The sequence below is a fragment of the Microcebus murinus genome, chromosome 18 (assembly GCF_040939455.1).
Source record: "Microcebus murinus isolate Inina chromosome 18, M.murinus_Inina_mat1.0, whole genome shotgun sequence".
Taxonomy (NCBI): domain Eukaryota; kingdom Metazoa; phylum Chordata; class Mammalia; order Primates; family Cheirogaleidae; genus Microcebus; species Microcebus murinus.
This window is the reverse complement of record NC_134121.1, coordinates 15638406-15655579: the sequence shown is the minus strand read 5'-3', so window position 1 is coordinate 15655579 and position 17174 is coordinate 15638406. Positions and strand designations below refer to the sequence as shown.

Genomic DNA, 17174 nt, shown 5'->3' with positions numbered 1-17174 from the left:
CCCCAAAGTCCATGTCCCTTATGCTGCATGGCAAGAACACACTAATGTCTACAGCCAGTGCAGTGTGGCTTGGAGTAGGTACCTAAAAAGTTGGTGAATGAATGAATGAATGAATGAACAAGTCTATTCTATACCTTTATGTTCCATCCTACCCTCTCTTAGGAATGAGAGAAAGATACCAAAGCCAGAGGAGAGAGAACTCTTGTTCAACACTGTCCTGGAAAAGTGAGGTATTACACAAAAAATTCACACAGCTGATACTTCTAAAAACACCTCACCCCAGAATTCATGAGTCCCTGGACAGGAGGAGCTGGCATCATGACATGGTGGAGAATCAAGGACGTTTGATTAAGATGGGAGACTTATTTGGCCCAAGCCTGGGAACCCAAGAAGAACCCCGCATAGTCATATTGCACGGTGGTGCTGGAATTGGGAAGTCAACACTGGCCAGGCAAGTAAAGAGGGCCTGGGAGGAAGGCCAGCTGTACAGAGACTGCTTCCACCACATCTTCTACTTCAGCTGCAGGGAGCTGGCCCAGGCCAAAGTGCTGAGTCTCGCTGAGCTCATCACAAAAGGCTCGGAGGCCTCTCTGGCTCCCCTTGGAGAGATCCTGTCTTGTCCAGAGCGGCTGCTTTTCATCCTCGATGGTGTGGATGAGCCAAGATGGGTCTTAGAGGAGCAGAGTGTTGAGTTCTGTCTGCACTGGAGCCAGCAGCAGCCGGTGCACGCGCTGCTTGGCAGTTTGCTGGGGAAAACCGTACTTCCCGAGGCTTCCTTGCTGATCACCACTCGGACCACAGCTCTGCAGAAGCTCATTCCTTCTCTGGAGCAGCCCCGGTGGGTGGAGGTCCTGGGGTTCTCTGATTCCGGCAGGAAGGAATATTTCTTCAACTATTTCACAGATGAAAGCCAAGCAATTAGAGCCTTTGGCTTGGTTGAGTCAAACCGAGCAGTCTGGACCCTGTGTCTCGTGCCTTTTGTGTCCTGGCTGGTCTGCTCTTGCCTGAAGCAGCAGATGGAGTGGGGGGAAGAACTCACACTCACCTCCCAGACGGCCACAGGCCTCTGTCTGCGCCACCTCTCCCAGGCTCTCCTAGGTCAGCCCCTGGGGCCCCAGCTGAGGGGCGTCTGCCTCCTGGCTGCTGAGGGCGTCTGGCAAGGAAAGAGCCTTTTCAGCCAAGATGATCTCAGGAAGCACGAGTTAGATGAGGCCATCATCTCCACTTCCTTGAAGATGGGTGTTCTTCAAAAGCACTACACCTCTCCAAGCTACAGCTTCACCCACCTGTGCCTCCAGGAGTTCTTTGCAGCAATGTCCTGTGCCTTGGGGGATACGGAGGAGAGAGGTGAACATCCTAACCTCATTAGAGTTGTGGAAAGGTTACAAGAAGCATACCAAAGCCATGACGTGTTTGGGGCACCAACCACGCGTTTCCTATTCGGCCTTCTAACTGAGCAGGCACGGAGAGAGATGGAGAACATCTTCAACCGCCAGCCAAGCCTGGACAGGAGGCGGGAGCTGCTGCAGTGGGCCGAGGAGGAGTCCCAGGGCCAGGAGGCCCCGCTGCCAAGCTCTCTGGAGGTGCTCCACTGTTTGTACGAGACTCAGGATGAGGAGTTCCTGACACAGGTGATGGCCCATTTCCAGGGAACAAGCGTGTGTGTCCACACGGACATGGAGCTCCTGGTGTTCACTTTCTGCATTAAATTCTGCCACCACGTGAAGAGGCTTCAACTGAATGCGGGTGGACAGCACAGACCCACATGGAGGCCCCCCGGGGTAGTCCTGTGAGTACCCACCCCCTCCTCTCTCCAGCCCCTCTATCCATCCCATGGGCCCGAATGTCCTGAGCACCGAGGGCACTGACACTGGGCCTGGTCACCAGTGACTCCTAACTGCAGGGTGTGACCACTGTTTTCTGTCCATGGTGGGACAAGTCCTGCTTGTTTCCAGAGAGGCCTGGTGGGGCCCCACCTTGAGCTGCAGCCCTTCTCCTACCCCTAGGACAGCCACCTGCCTTCTCTCTGGACACACTCCCCCTTCACACTGACCTTAGCTGTCCCCACACTCCCCAAGGATCCCACAGCCCACCTGGCCCTGCTCCGCTCTCCACATGCTCTCGCTCTGAGAAATGGTTCACTTGGCTGCTGCAGGAACCCCCTCAATGACATGAACATTGGCCCTGAGATCTTCCCCCACCACCTCAGACTGCATGTCTGAAAAGAAGTCCCCTATTTGTCCCTGCAAATCTGACATTTTTGTCCGCGGTGCCACAATAGCCTCAGGCAGTCAATCTGAAACCCATTCTGTGAGCATCTGACAGCATCTTCCGCTAATCATCCCCCAGCCCAGCAATGCTGAGAACTTCCTCATCCGGGTTCCCCTGCCTCTGCTACGGTATTGACCATAGTATTGGTATGTGTCTATCTCCCCCTTTAGATTGCTCATTCCATAAATATTTATTGAGCACTAATTTTATGCCAGGCCCTACACATCACATATTAAAATGCACAATCCCTGCCTTAAGGAGCTCAAAACCTGGGGGAGAAGACAGACATTCACCCACTAATGATAATGGATTGTAATGCATTATTATAGCTATGAATACATTACTATACATATACTATGGTGGCTGATGGAAGGGAGTGACCATTTTCCTAAGGGACCAGGAAAGAAAAAATTCTCAGAGGAAGAAATGTTTGATTTGGGTTTTTTATTTTAAGATTTTTAGACTTTTTGTTACAATTAAGCTTGTGTTCATTGTAGAAAATAAGGACAGATCAGTAAGCAAAAAGATGAAAATTAATATCAACCAGAATTCCATCAAAGATGACTATCATTAAGAACTGATGGTCACCTTTCTAAGAAGACTATCCTTTTTTTCTATGCACATTTCTGTGGCAAAATTGAACCACACCATACATTTTACTTCATGTCACCTTTATTTTCTTGATGTATCAAATTTACCTTCCTGCATTAAGTAGTCTGATGCAACACCCTTTTGAATGGCCACATGGTACTCGACAGGAAAGTGCCATTCTTGATTTGGCCATCCAGTATTCTTGCCCATTTTAGGTTCTTTCTAATTGTTCATGGTTATAAATGTGAAGTAGGGCTGGGCACAGTGGCTCACACCTATAATCCAGCACTCTAGGAGGCCAAGGCAGGAGAATCACTTAAGGACAGGAGTTTGAGACCAGCCTAAGTGAGACCCCATCTCTACAAAATAATAGAAAAATTAGCTGGGCATGGTGGTGCACACCTGTAGTTCCAGCTACTTGCCCCTGAGGTAGGAGGATCCTTTGAGCCCAGAGTTTTGTGGTTACAGTAAGCTATGAAGACACCACTGCACTCTAGCTAGGGCGACAGAGCCACGTCTTAAACATGAATAAAATGAAAAAATAAAATAATATAAAATAAATAAAATAATATACATGAAGTAGGACATGAAGAACCTGGTTACAGGTGTTGCAAGTGGTAATGGCCTGATGTGGGGCATGCGAAACCAGGAACACCAGGCCAGACCAAGAGAGCTTGGGACAGACAGTGGCAAGTAGAGCCTGAAGCCGCAAGTGAGAAGGGGAATTTTCAAGGCACAGAGTCAGCTAGGCAAGACAGAGAGAACAGTAAGGGGCTCCTGGACACAAACAGTCCAGGAAGAAATAAGGAAGACTGGCTGAAGGTGGTGGGAAGGGAGATCAGGACAAGGAGAGACATGAAGGGAATGAGGATGGCATGGTAGAAGCTCCAGGAACTTGGCTTGGAATGAAGCATCATGCATTTTGAATACTTTTTAATTTCTTCTTTCTCTCACTTTTATTAAAGATGGCAAAGGCTGACTGAAAAACATTACAAATGTATTCTTCAAGTTTCACAAAACTAAATAAATGTAAAGGACATTCAAATAGTTGAACTTTTGAATAATGGCTTTTTTGATGTATTTGTAGCATTTATACTTCTGAAGTTGTTGAAACGTACAACTTTTGGGAATCTCTGGGATATCTTTTAATCCTCACAAATCCCTCTGTAGCAGTACTGTAGTTGTTCTCTTTTTCCCCCGGAGGAGACTGAGTGAGGCATAGGGGAGTGGAGATGAAGTGCAGGTGGCTGGCTCCCCGGCCTCTGCTCCTCACCTCCACACAGCTCTGCAGACTTACTGGGAAGATGAATTAAGGTTGGGGGCATATTGGGATGTATTAGGTTAAAAACTTGGTGGAGCGATCTGGCCAGAAAATAGAAATATCTGCCTACAGCCATACCACCCTGAAAGCACCTGATCTCATCTATCTTGGAAGTTAAGCAAAGTTGGGCCTGGTTAGTACTTGGATGGGAGAAAATAGAAATATTAGTCTGAAACTTGGAATAGCATTTAAGAAGGTGAAGCCCTGGGAAGTAGATGAGGTCACTAAAGCAGTGTGTGAAAATGGAGAAATTAAATGGGTGGAAATTATACAAGGCAGAGTGTATTCTAACACTCGCAGACCAAGTCCATCATGCTCTCCCCACCAGGCTGTAAATATTCTCCCCTAGGATGTTCCCTTAGCCACCCCTCTCCTGCAGACCCTCTCTATGGTCTTGCTATCTGTGGAAGGGGACAGGGTCCCTTGCAAGCCAACCTAGACAGCAGTATATATGATCACACACAACCTTGCATCATAAAGTCACCCTCAGATCACCTATCCCAGCCTCTGTGCCCACCTCCCATCTCCTCCTCTCCTTTTTGGGCACTGGGCATACAGAACGTCTGTGCCAAAGAAAAACAGGCGTGTCTGCATCAAAGAGAGGAAGGCTGTCCAGATCACCAAGATCCTGCTCTGTGCCAGGCCCCATGTTGTGCACTGCAGATAAAAAGGATGACAAGTATCTGCCCCTGCATTCAAGAAACTGCCAAACTAAGGTGGAAACAGACACACAAAATGAACGCTTCAGCATGGTATGGTAAGGGCTGTGGAATGAGGAGCCACACAGAGCAGTAGCTCCCAGCCCAGGGTGGCAGGGGCAGAAGGCCTGGCGGGGAGCCTGGCCAGTCCCAGGGATGGCACTGCCCACTGTGGCCTGGTGCTCAGGAGGACAGAACCCCCACTGTGTAGTGCAGGGCTGTGCACATCAGACCCCCACACACACAGATCACATCTCTCCCGTCCCTCTCTCCCTCCCTCAGCTTCACATGGGCCCCGGTCACAGATGCCAGTTGGCTGGTTTTCTTCTCCGTTCTTGAGGTCTCCGGAAGCCTGAAGGAGCTGAACCTAAGTGGAAACTCGGTGAGCCGCTTGGCAGTGCGCAGTCTTTGTGAGACCCTGAGTCATCCTCGCTGTTACCTGGAGACCCTGTGGTGAGTCTGGCCTGAGTTCTGCTCTGAAGTAAAGATGGGCAGAAGATCCAAGGCAGAAGCTGAGTCTAGGATGAGGGATTGGTCTTTGTATTCATCAAATATTCGTTTCACCCCTCTCTGCCTATGCACTGTGCCAGGTGCCAGGGCTACTGTGGTAAACAACCAGGGATAGGATTTTTTTTCTCACAGAGTTTGCAAGAGACTAGCATTAATCACAGAACCATACTAATAAATGTATAATAAGTTTATAATAACAAGGAACTAACTAACAAATTTATAATATCAGTTTATTCCACTGGAACCCAAATAAGGACTCCAATGGGAAAAATGTCATTGAGGAAGTGAAGCTTGAAAGAGATCTGAAGAATACAGAGTATTTAACTAAGAACAACAGGAGGGAGAAAGTTTTAGGCAGAGGGAATGGCAGGTGCAAATGTACCAAGGCCCTGTGGCATGAGGGAGGATGAGGCAGCCCAGGAAGGGAAGCAGGCCTGTGTGTCTGGAGGGCAGAGAGCAAAGGGTAAGATGAGGCTACAGAGATCAGCAGGAACCAGACCAGGCAAGGCCAGTGGACCATGTTGGGATTAGAGGTCTTTTTCCTGATGCAGTAGAATTTTAGGCAGAAAGTTGGCAAGATCAGTACATTTTGAACATAGAAACAGGCTGCTATGCAAAATATGTATGGGAAGGGTACAAAGGTAGAAGTTAGAAAACCAGTTAGTAGGAAAATTGCAGTAATTTCTGTAAATATGGTGATATCTTAGACTAACGAAAATGACTGTAGTTTCAGTAAGAGGCAGTAATCACTTAGTATGTGGTACTGGCCATCAAGAAGGAAAGAAGTACTGGATTCAAAAGATGTATAAAAGTAAAATAACTGGGCTCAGTAAGGGATTGGATTTAGGGAGAACGGGAGAAGGAGGTATCAAAGACAATCTCAGGTTTCTGGCCAGAGCAAGTCCTGGGCTAGTGGCACCTTCACTGAGATGGGAAATACTGAAAGAGGTGTGGTTGGAGGGGTGGGATATCATGAGTATGATCTTGTGCTTGTTGGTTTCAAGTTCCTTTGGGGTATCCAAATGAACATGCCAAGCAGGCATCAAATAAAGCTCTATGCAAAGATAAGGCTGCCCCCCAAAACAGATCTCAATAAAGTTGAAAAAATTAAAATTATACAAAGGGATCTAATTTTATTTCTCTGATCATGATGAAATAAAATTAGAAATCAACAACAGAAGAAAATCTGGGAAATTCAGAAAGACACTGAAATTAAACAACAAACTCTAAAATAACCAATGGGTCAAAGAAGAAAACACAAAGGAAATGAGAAAATACTTTGAGATGAATAAAAACAAAACACAACATACCAAAATGTATTGGATGCAGCTAAAGCAATGATGAAGGTAAAATTTATAGCTATAAATGACTATGTTAAAAAAGAAGGTAGAATACCACTACACACCTATTCGAATGGCCAAAATCCAAAACACCGACAACACCAAATGTTGGTTAGGATGTGGAGCAACAGGAACTCTCATTCATTGCTGGTGGGAATGCAAAATAGTATAGCCTCTTTGGAAGATGGTTTGGCAGTTTTTCATAAACCTAAACATATTTTTACCATATGACCCAGCAGTTACACCAGTTGGTATTTACCCAAGTGAGCTGGAAACCTATGTTCATACAAAAACTTGCACACAGATGTTTACAACAGCTTTATTCATAATTGCCAAAACTTGGAAGCAACCAAGATGTCCTTCAGTAGGTGAATGGATAAATAAACTGTTGTATACCCAGACAGTGGATTAGTAAGTGCTAAAAAGAAGAAGCTATTTTTTTTTTTTTTTTGAGACAGAGTCTAGCTTTGTTGCCCAGGCTAGAGTGAGTGCCTGTGGCATCAGCCTAGCTCACAGCAACCTCAAACTCCTGGGCTCAAGCAATCCTCTGCCTCAGCCTCCCGAGTAGCTGGGACTACAGGTATGCGCCACCATGCCTGGCTAATTTTATTTTTGTATATATATTAGTTGGCCAATTAATTTCTTTCTATTTATAGTAGAGACGGGCATCTCACTCTTGCTCAGGCTGGTTTCGAACTCCTGACCTCGAGCAATCCGCCCGCCTCGGCCTCCCAGAGTGCTAGGATTACAGTCGTGAGCCACCGGCGCCTGGCCAAGAAGTAAGCTATTAAGCCATAAAAAATATGGACCTTAAATGCTAAGTGGTAAGGCTCTCTCAGCCTCCCCAGTAGCTGAGACTACAGACACCCACCACCACGCCCAGCTAATGTTTTCTATTTTTAGTTGCCTGGCTAATTTTGCTTTTCCTTTTTTTTTAATAGAGAAAGAGTCTCACTTTTGCTCAGGCTGGTCTCCTGAGCTCAATCCATCCTCCCACCTAGGCCTCTAAGAGTAATAGGATTACAGGCATTACCAAACATTTAAAGAAGAATTAAAACTTATCTTCTCAAACTCTTCCAAAACTAGAAGATAAAGGAACACCTGCCAACTCATTCTATGAAACTAGTATTACCTGGATACCAAAATCAGACAAAGACAACCAAGGACACCACAAGAGGAAACAAACCTATAGGCCAATATCCCTTATGAATACATATGCAAAAATCATCAACAAAATACTAGCAACATATAAAAGGGATTCTATACTATGACCAAGTGGTATTTATCTCAGGAATGTAAAGCTTTTTTAACCTAGGAAAAGTAATCAATTCAATGCACTGTGTTAATAGAATAAAGAACAAAAACCACATGACTATCTCAAAAGACACAGAAAAGCACTAAACAAAACCCAATAGCTTCTCACATTGAAAACATTCAGAAAACTAGGAATAAAATGGAATTTTATCAACCTGATAAAGGTCACCTATGAAAAACCTACAACTAATATCATATTTTATGGCGAATAACTGAATGCCTTCCCTCTAAGATGAGGAATAAGACAAAGATGTCTGCTCCTGTCACTTCTATTCAACATGGTACTAAAGATTCCATCCAGAGTAATTAGGCAAAAAGTAAAATTTCAGTCTTTCAGATTAGGTGAAAAAAAAGAAATTAAACTATATCTATTTACAGATGACATGATGTTGTTTATTTTTTAAAAATCCTAAGGAATCCACAAACATTAACTATTAGAACTAGCAAATGAATTCAGCAAGATTTTAGAAAACAAGATCAATATGCAAAATTTAATCATACTTCTATACACTAGCAATCAACAACCCAAATATTAAATCAGAAAAACAATTCAACTCACAATGCTATCAAAAAGAATAAAATACTCAGGAATAAAATTTAACAAAAGAAGAGCAAGGATTGTACACTGAAAACTACAAAACGCAGTTGAAAGAAGTTAAATAAGACAAATGGAAAGATACCTCATGTTCATGGATTGGAAGGCTTAATGTTGTTAAAATGACAAGGTCCCCAAATTGATCTAGAGATTCAATGTAATCCCTACCAAAAATCCCAGCTACATTTTGTGCACAAATGAAGAAGCTGATCCTAAAAGTCACATGCAAAGAGAAGACTGCATTAAAGCCCTGGGGAATCCCACTCCAACTTTTTAATGACCAAAGATGAGCCAACAAAGAAGCCTGATAATGAGTAGCCAGGTAGGTGTAAAGGTGACAAGGACACCAGGAAAGTTCCATATCATGGAACTGAACAGAGCCAAGAGTAATGGATCAGCAGAGGGCACTCCTGCTGGGAGGTCAAATAAGATAAGAACTGTAATCTGTCCATTGGTTTAGTGACAGGAGAGTCATGCATGGCCTTAGCAGAGCCAGCTTTTATGGCATGAAAGGGCCAGAATGCAAATTGGAATGGATAGAAGAGGGAGACAGAAGTAAAAAAAAAAAAAAAAAAATTAGACTGTAAATACAAACACTTCTTTCAAAGACTTTGGTAGTGAAGAGGAGAAGTGCACTAAAGCAGAGGGGTATGTTGGGCCAACTAAATTAGTGTGTGTCTGTCTACTTACTTGCATTTAAGAAGGAAAAGACCTGAGTTTGGGTATCAGTGGAGGACGGGTGATGAAAAATCTAAGAAGGAGAAGGAGTCAGGGATGGCTCTCTGTACTCAGAAAGAAGAGGAAGGAGAAAGACTGGCCTTGAAGGAAAGAGAAAGTATCTCCTCTACTGTAACAAGAGGGGAGATGAGGACAGGGAAGACAGAGGTAGGCACAAGGTTTGACTGTAGGAGCTGAGGGGTTCCCATATGATGACTTCATTTTTCCTTGTGAAATAGAAATTGAGTTGTCTGCTGTGAGTAAGGGTGAGGGTTGAGGAGATGGAGGTTTGGGGACAGTAAAGTCTTCAAATGGCCATTGCAGGGCAGGAGACCTCTGCCAGCCAGGCATTGTTGAGGCCCATGCAAGGGGTGTGGGAGTGGTTCATGATGGTGACCACCAGCACAGGTGGGAGTTGCGTGGGGGATGGGAATCTGGCAGAGTTTGGGGTTAGACAGAAGAATGTGATGGAAGGTCGGATATTGGCAATGAGGGATCATGAAATCTAAGCTAGGTCCCAAGGGAAGTGAAGGAAAGAAAGTGATGAGAGATTGGGGGAAAGGAGATTGCAAGAAAGGAAAGCAATCAAGAGATTGTTCTTGGAAAAGGGTCACAGTGGGAGTTGAGCAGACAAAAGGAGGCAAATGCAGCCTTATGCTATCACTTTCTATGTCCACAAGAGACAGCTCTGCACTTTCCCCCCAAATCATTCCAATTAGCACCACCTGAGCCCAGTAGAAAATACTTTTGAATGAAACTCAGGAATCCTGGTCCTCTCTCAAACGTCACACCCCAGTAGGGAGACACCACTCTACAATGTACCCCTTACTTTGGCACAGAACTTCATAATCTCCAAACCAAAACACCCTTACATCCATCATCTTCTTGGGCCTTCCAAATAAGAACCTATGAAAATGGGACAACAGGGACAATTATTCCCATTTTCCACATTAGTAACTCAGGTTCAGGGAAGTTAACTGACTTGCCAAATTCACACAGCTGGCAATGGGAGAGCAAAAACACAAACCCACTGAGAGTACAACCCAGCACCAACACTTTCTCTCTGTCAGGTAAGCAGGATCTGATTAATACCAGCTCACTGCGATAGTGTCATAAAAAGAAAGCTGGGTCAGCCCCAGTGCACTAGGTGAGGCTAAGGCGGGAGGATCGCTTTAGCTCAGAAATCCAAGACCAGCCTGAGCAAGAGCAACATCCAGTCTTTACTAAAAATAGAAAAATTAGCCAGGCCTCGTTGCATGTGCCTATAGTCCCAGCTACTCCAGAGACTGAGGCAGGAGGATCCTTTAAGCCCAGGAGTTTGAGGCTGAAGTGAGCTATGATGACACTGTTGTACTCTAGCCTGGGTGACAGTGATACTCTGTCTCAAAAATAAATAAATAAATAAATAAATAAATAAATAAATAAATAAAAGAAAAACGTGGTCCAAGATTACCAACCATGGATCAGGAAAGTGTATTTCCCACACTAAAAAAGCTGGCTCTAAATGAGGAGCACACAGCTTTCCTGCCTTTGGATGCCAGACTACGGATGACTCTCTAGCAAAGTCCTAACGAATAACTGGATTTCTCTCTCTTTCTTTTTAAATATATCACTGGAAGTTTATATCCTATGACCTAACATCTCTCCATTTCCTCCCTGTCCTCATCCCAGTATCCACCATTTTACTCTCTATATATTTTATTTTTTGCCTTCTTCCCCAAAAATAAGACCTACCAATAAAATAAGGCCTAGCAGGATTTCTAAGCATTTGCACTACATAAGCCCATCCCGAAACTAAGACGTAGTGATGGGCATGGCTATGCAGCATATCTGCACAACCCATGCATTTTGTTGCAGAGCTGTAAAGAAGACAGCAGCCCTTCTCATCTGCCTCATCCTGATAGCTACTATCCCAGAGGTGACTGGAAAGGCGTGGGCAGCCCCAACAAGGTTGGCTACCCATCAGGTCCCGGCCATTCTGTGTGTGCTGCAAGCTGAGACTATGAGAGGAAAGTCTCTTCAGTGAAGTGAGGAGCAGGACACTTGGCTTTAGGTATTGTGTGTCCCCAGGGGGAAGAAGGAAAGCTGTGGCTGCCATTTTACTCAGCACTGTGGGCCTCTCTCACCCCCCGCAAACACCAGGGGATAGGGGAAGAGCTTCAGCAAGCAGTCTCCTACTGAGCCCAGAGAGATCATTTTTGCTCCACTGTGCAGACTGAAGCCAGTGCTCACTGGATCTCTGATAAATAAGCTAGCCCTGCTCATTTAATGACAGCTCTATTGCTCGACATGAGAGATTGGGGCCAATGGTCCTAAAGGAAATACAGTCGCAAGAAATTCAGGATGGAATTCGGGGTTTGGAGAGTTATGATGATGTTCCAGAGGACGGCAACTTAACTATATTTGAATAAATGTAGATTGTTGTACCATACTTAAAAAAAATAACACATCCCCTGAAAATAAGCCTTAGAGTATCTTCTTGAGGAAAAATAAATATAAGACCCTATCTTATTTTCGGGGAAACATGGTAGTTTCCACATACAAGTGAGATCATGTACTGTTTTTCTCACTATGTCTGGCTTATTTCACTTTTGGATATCTTGGAAGCACCTTGTGCAATGGGCACAGCAAATCTATGCTATTGATTAGTAAACTGAAACTTGATGAAGAAACCTGCCCATAGTCTTTAACTTGTAACTGACAGGGGTGAGATTTGAACCCATCTGTGTCTGGCTCCAGAGCCTCTGCCTTTCACCAGCCCACTCTACCCACCAGAGTCAGGTGGCCTCAGGCTCCTGACTAAGGTCCAAGGACTCCCTGATGGGTAGGACAGTCAAAGTAGGTCTTGTGAAAGCAGGGAAAGACAGGGATTTTAGACTGTCAGGGCTCTTTGATGTCAAACCAGGCCTCCTCCCTCCACACACATAGCCCCTGTCACAACCACACCCAATGTCCCCTCCTATGATGCCTGATAAGCCTCCATCTGCAGGCCAGACCCAAACCAAATGTCTTCCTCTGGGAGGTCCCAGAGCCTCCTCAAACTCAGCATGTTCTAAACTAGGCTCTCCCTCAATTAAAGAAAACCTACTCCTCCTCTCAGAACCAACTACATCAATTTCAGGATGTAGCACAAGACGAAAATGAATTGCCCTTCCTCAAAACTCAGGAGAAAAGTGCCATGAAATGTACTAAGATATAAAGCTTTTGTGTTTCTTCCATGTTTCTCTCCCAACCTACCTGGTGTTTTTTATTTGCTATTTAATATTGCACTCCCTCAGGCAGTGGGACACTAGCAGAGTGTGTACAGACCCTAGCAGGTGTCATGTGCACATGAATGCCAGGTACACCATCCCACTAGGCACCAGACCCATGCCCTGTGCCCCAAAGTGGGTGGAAAATATGCTGTGGATTTGGGGGTGGGGAAGGGGAGATATCTGGCTTGTCTAGCCCAGATCCAGGACAGCTGCCACCATACTGTACCCCAAGATGCCCCAGCCTAACCTCCTCAGCCTGACAGCAGGTGGTGGAGGTCACTGTGCTGAGGAAAAGGTTGAGAGGGGCCCCACAATACCAGGAGGCAGGTGGGTCGCCAAGACTGCTTGGTGCAAAGGGAACAAGGGAAGTAACAGGAGATAACACACAAACCCAAGGCTCCATCGTCCCATCAGACTTCACTCACAAAACACAAATTCAAACACAAAATTAAGAAATTCGAGGTGGTGGCAGCCACAGAGCCTTAAGCCCCTATTGCAGGCCCTTCCCAGTGCACAGCCCTGAGCGACTGTGGGACTGCCTGGTCATCTGCCCTTGAAGCTGATCCTGCCTCTCCCGTCTACTCTCTCCGTGAGTGGCAGCAGCTTCAACTACACATCCAATCTACAGCCTCCCTGGACCCCACCGAGTGCCGTGGGGTCTACAGGAAACATCTCCCACAGCCGCTGCTCTGACCCAGGTGCCCATCCTCCACCTGAACCACCTGCTTCCGGCCTGGCCCTACCAGCGTCCTCCACGGGCCTTCAGGGATCTTTCCAAAGCAGGCCAAAGGTCACATCACTACTGTCCTCCAGAGGGGCCCATCACTGCCACCTGAATAAAGTCCAAACCTCTTACAATTAGGTTCAAGACCTACCACTGTCCTGAGGTTTTCTACTTTCACCCTCAAGCTGCATCCCCACCCCAACTCCACCCCTTGTAGCCTTTACGCCAACACCTCTAAACAGGTGCAGTAATTTTACATCTGCCCAGCCAGCCAGTCTGCCCCTGCCCTCACCCTCCACTTGGGAATTGCTCACTCAAGGCCACACCTCCTCCTCCTGCCTTTGTCAAAACCAACCACACATTCCTCTGCCTCCAGCTGGACTTGACTTGCTTCTCTTTTGAGGCCATTTGATTCATTCCTTCACTAGCAGGGGTGGGGAACCTGTAGCCTTAAGGCCACATATGGCCTTCTAGGTCCTTAAGTGTGCAAATCCAAATTTTACAAAACAAATCCTTTTATTAGAAGGGGTGCAGCACAGGCTCCCCACCCCTGCCTGAGCACTGGGGCTCAGCTAGTGATGAAAACTGGCAAAATTCCTTTGTCACAGAGCTCACTTTCTGGGGATGGGGGAGAGCGAGAAGCCAAATAAATGAGTAAATATATTGTGTATGATACAGACTGTAGAGAAAAGGAAGCAGAAGGATGGAGGAGAGAGTCTGGGGAGGGCAGGGAATTTTAAAATAGAAATGGTGATGAGGCAAGATATCCCCAATGCGACTTCTTTTTGAGCAATGACCTAAAGCAGGTGGGAGAATGAACCATGAGATCACAGGTGAGAAGATTGTTCCAGGCAGAAGAAACAGCCAGTGCAAAGGCCCTGGGGTGGGACAGGAGGCCAATGGGGATAGAGTTAAAAAAGATTAGACATGAGAACAGAAGCAATAAGGATCCCAGTCACCAGGGCAAGGACCTTGAATTTTACTCTGAGTCAGAAAACACTGGAAGGTTTTGATTTTAAAAAGATTTTGATTTTAAAAACTGACTTACTATTATTTGTTTCTGTGTCTATCCCCTAGTAGCCTGTACACTTCTGGAATCCAGGGGGGAGGTTCTTGTTGACCTTCACCTGGCCCATAGGCTTGGCCCACAGTTGGTGATCAGTGGTGCTTGTGGGTATTTATGGAATCAAGGGATTAGGAAACTCAAGACCATGGGTGTGTCTCTCCCACAGGTTGGCCAGCTGTGGCCTCACTGCCGAGGATTGCAAGGACCTTGCCTTTGGGCTGAGTGCCAGCCAGACCCTGACCGAGCTGGACCTGAGCTTCAATGTGCTCAGAGATGCAGGAGCCAAGCACCTCTGCCAGGGGCTGAGACAGCTGAGCTGCAAGCTGCAGCGACTTTGGTAATTGTGCCTGGGTTGACGCTGCCTTGTGGGGAGGGCACGGGAGGTGGGGAGACCTGCCTGCCTCTGTGGGGCAGACCAAGAGGAGGGGCACAAAGGTGAGACCTTCTCTGGGGGGAGGAAGGAGCCTGCAGAATGTCAGCCAGGCTGTGGGGGTCAGGAGGAAGCTGGCCCACACCTTGGCTGAGGGAGGTGGCTTCCGGCCTCCAAATGCACCACAATCATTCAAGTCCCAGTGTACACATACTTTCCAAGCCCCTTTTTGAGTCACATTTAGCAATAGGATATTTGCTACTGTCCCACTGGCCAAAGCAAGGCCTATGATGGCCACATTAGGATTCTGGGGGAGTGAAATAAACTCCAGCTCTTGATGGAAGGACACAAACCAGGGGCATGGGCACAAGGTGAGGATGGGGGAGACTGTGTGGCCATGTTCATAGTCTACTACCGAGGGCAATGACAACAGTACCAACTTCACAGACTTGTGAAGATTAATGGGTAAAGTGCTTAGAACAGTGCTTACTGTCGCTCTCCTGTTCTCACCAGCTGTGGTCTGCCTAGTAACGCATCTGTCTGCTTGGCACAGCGCTCATTCTGAGAGCTGAAATCATTGGTGTCCACTTAACTTCAGTCTTCTACGTCATTCAAGAGGGCAGAGCCATGACCTGTATAGAAAAATGTGGATTATTCACCTCTCTGAGGGCTCCCAGGATCCTCTTCCGGGTGTCCCCTGCTCTGATGCACAAAGTGGCACACACGGCCCTCTGCTCACCCCCTCAGAGGGCTGCCATGAGGGTCTCCTTTTGTTTCTGCCTTAGAGACCCTTGTTCACAGCCCTGGTCCTACCTCGTACTTCCCTCACTTTATCCCAAGGCCAAACTTCTCCCCTTCCCAGGGAGGGGCCATTGCCTGTTTCCCCTCAGTAACCCTGAACCAAGAGTGGATGGGATGGGGGACAGAAAAGAGAGGCAGCTGGGACTCCCTACTAATATCAGGGGTCAGTGATCCCTGGAAGGCTAGGAACTTGGGAGTTCCTGTGAGATTCATCCTTGCTACTACCGATGGTAAGATGAGGTCTCAGACAGATTAAATTACTTTCCCAAGGTCACGTAGCCAGGAAGCAGCAGCACCAGGACGTGAAGCCAGGTCTGATGCCTGGTTTCCCACTTTCTCAGGCCTGGCTCTTAGCCAGAACCCTGTGAGGGCTGCGTGACATGTCACCAGCTTGGACTGCAGATAGGGTCCTGAGCTTTCTACTGGGGGCTGAGAAAACCCAGCAGTGGGAGCCAAAGGTTCTAGAAGCATGGCTGAGCCCCCAAGAGCAGAGGACCCTGAGACAGCCTGTCCTCAAAGACAGCCTACGTACACGCAGAGTACATCAGACACACAGCCCTTTCCTTGCATAAATGGTCACACACCACATAGGTACTACAGTAACAGGGTATTAGGCATGTGAGAGGAAGGAGGGGGGTGGGTATACATACATAATGAGTGAGATGTGTACCATCTGGGGGATGGTCATGCTGGAGACTCAGACTTGTGGGGGGAGAGGGGGAATGGGCATCTATTGAACCCTTAAAATCTATACCCCCATAATATGCTGAAATAAAAAAAAAAAAATGGTGGCACACCACAGACATTGTCCTGTACCTTGCTTTATCCTGGAGACGGCCCACATCGGTACGTGCAAAGTTGCTTCATCCTTTTTAATGGCAGCACGAATTTCACTTCGTGTGTTTATCATCTGTTCTTAATGAGCACCCTGTTATAGGCATCTGGGATTTCTCCACTCTTTGTATCCATAAACAGCTGCAGTTAACATCCTCCTCACAAGGAATTATCTGTAGCCTAAATTCTGAAAGATAGAATTGCTGGGTGAAGGATATGTGCCTTGCTAATTTTGCCCTCTAGAGAGGTTGCACTAATGAATGGGTACATTGTTTGCCTAGATTAAATGGGCCACAGTGAGCCTCCTCCACAACCACCCCAATGTCAGTCCCTACCCAGTGCATCTCTGTAACCCCCACGCTGCAGGGGGGGAGGGACTGTATCTGGAAACGTAGCGTAGACGAGATGGCCTTTTCACCCCTGCTCATCCTCCTGTGTGAGCCGTCCCATCCTCTCCCTGTGTTCTTGGTCCATGAACAGTGAGGACCAGGGCTGCCCTAGACATCAGGGAGCTCAGGCCGTCCCTCAGGCCGTCCCCCAGGCCCAGCAGCAACAGGCCAACAGGCCCCACGTCAACTCCCCTCCACCTGTGGCTCAGCCATATGAGAGGCAGAGGTATCCATCCAGATAGACAAGGTGGGCCTACAAGCTGCAGCACTGCTCAGCACAGTGTGCAGGGTGCCAGTCATGGCCCTGTCCTGGAACAGTGCACATTCCAGACCCAGCATGTAATGGGGAGCCTAGGCTAGGTCCTCAGTTCCTACTGAA

General features: G+C 46.8%; 1 protein-coding gene across 1 annotated transcript in view; it reads left to right on the top strand.

The window, feature by feature from the left end:
• Positions 1–17174, top strand: part of NLRP1 (NLR family pyrin domain containing 1) — a 46536-nt gene that overhangs the window by 6752 nt on the left and 22610 nt on the right. The window contains exons 4-6 of the mRNA XM_075994214.1: positions 163–1789; positions 5164–5334; positions 14568–14738. Coding sequence (XP_075850329.1) covers positions 163–1789; positions 5164–5334; positions 14568–14738 — 1969 coding nt within the window. The remainder of the gene's footprint in view (positions 1–162; positions 1790–5163; positions 5335–14567; positions 14739–17174) is intronic.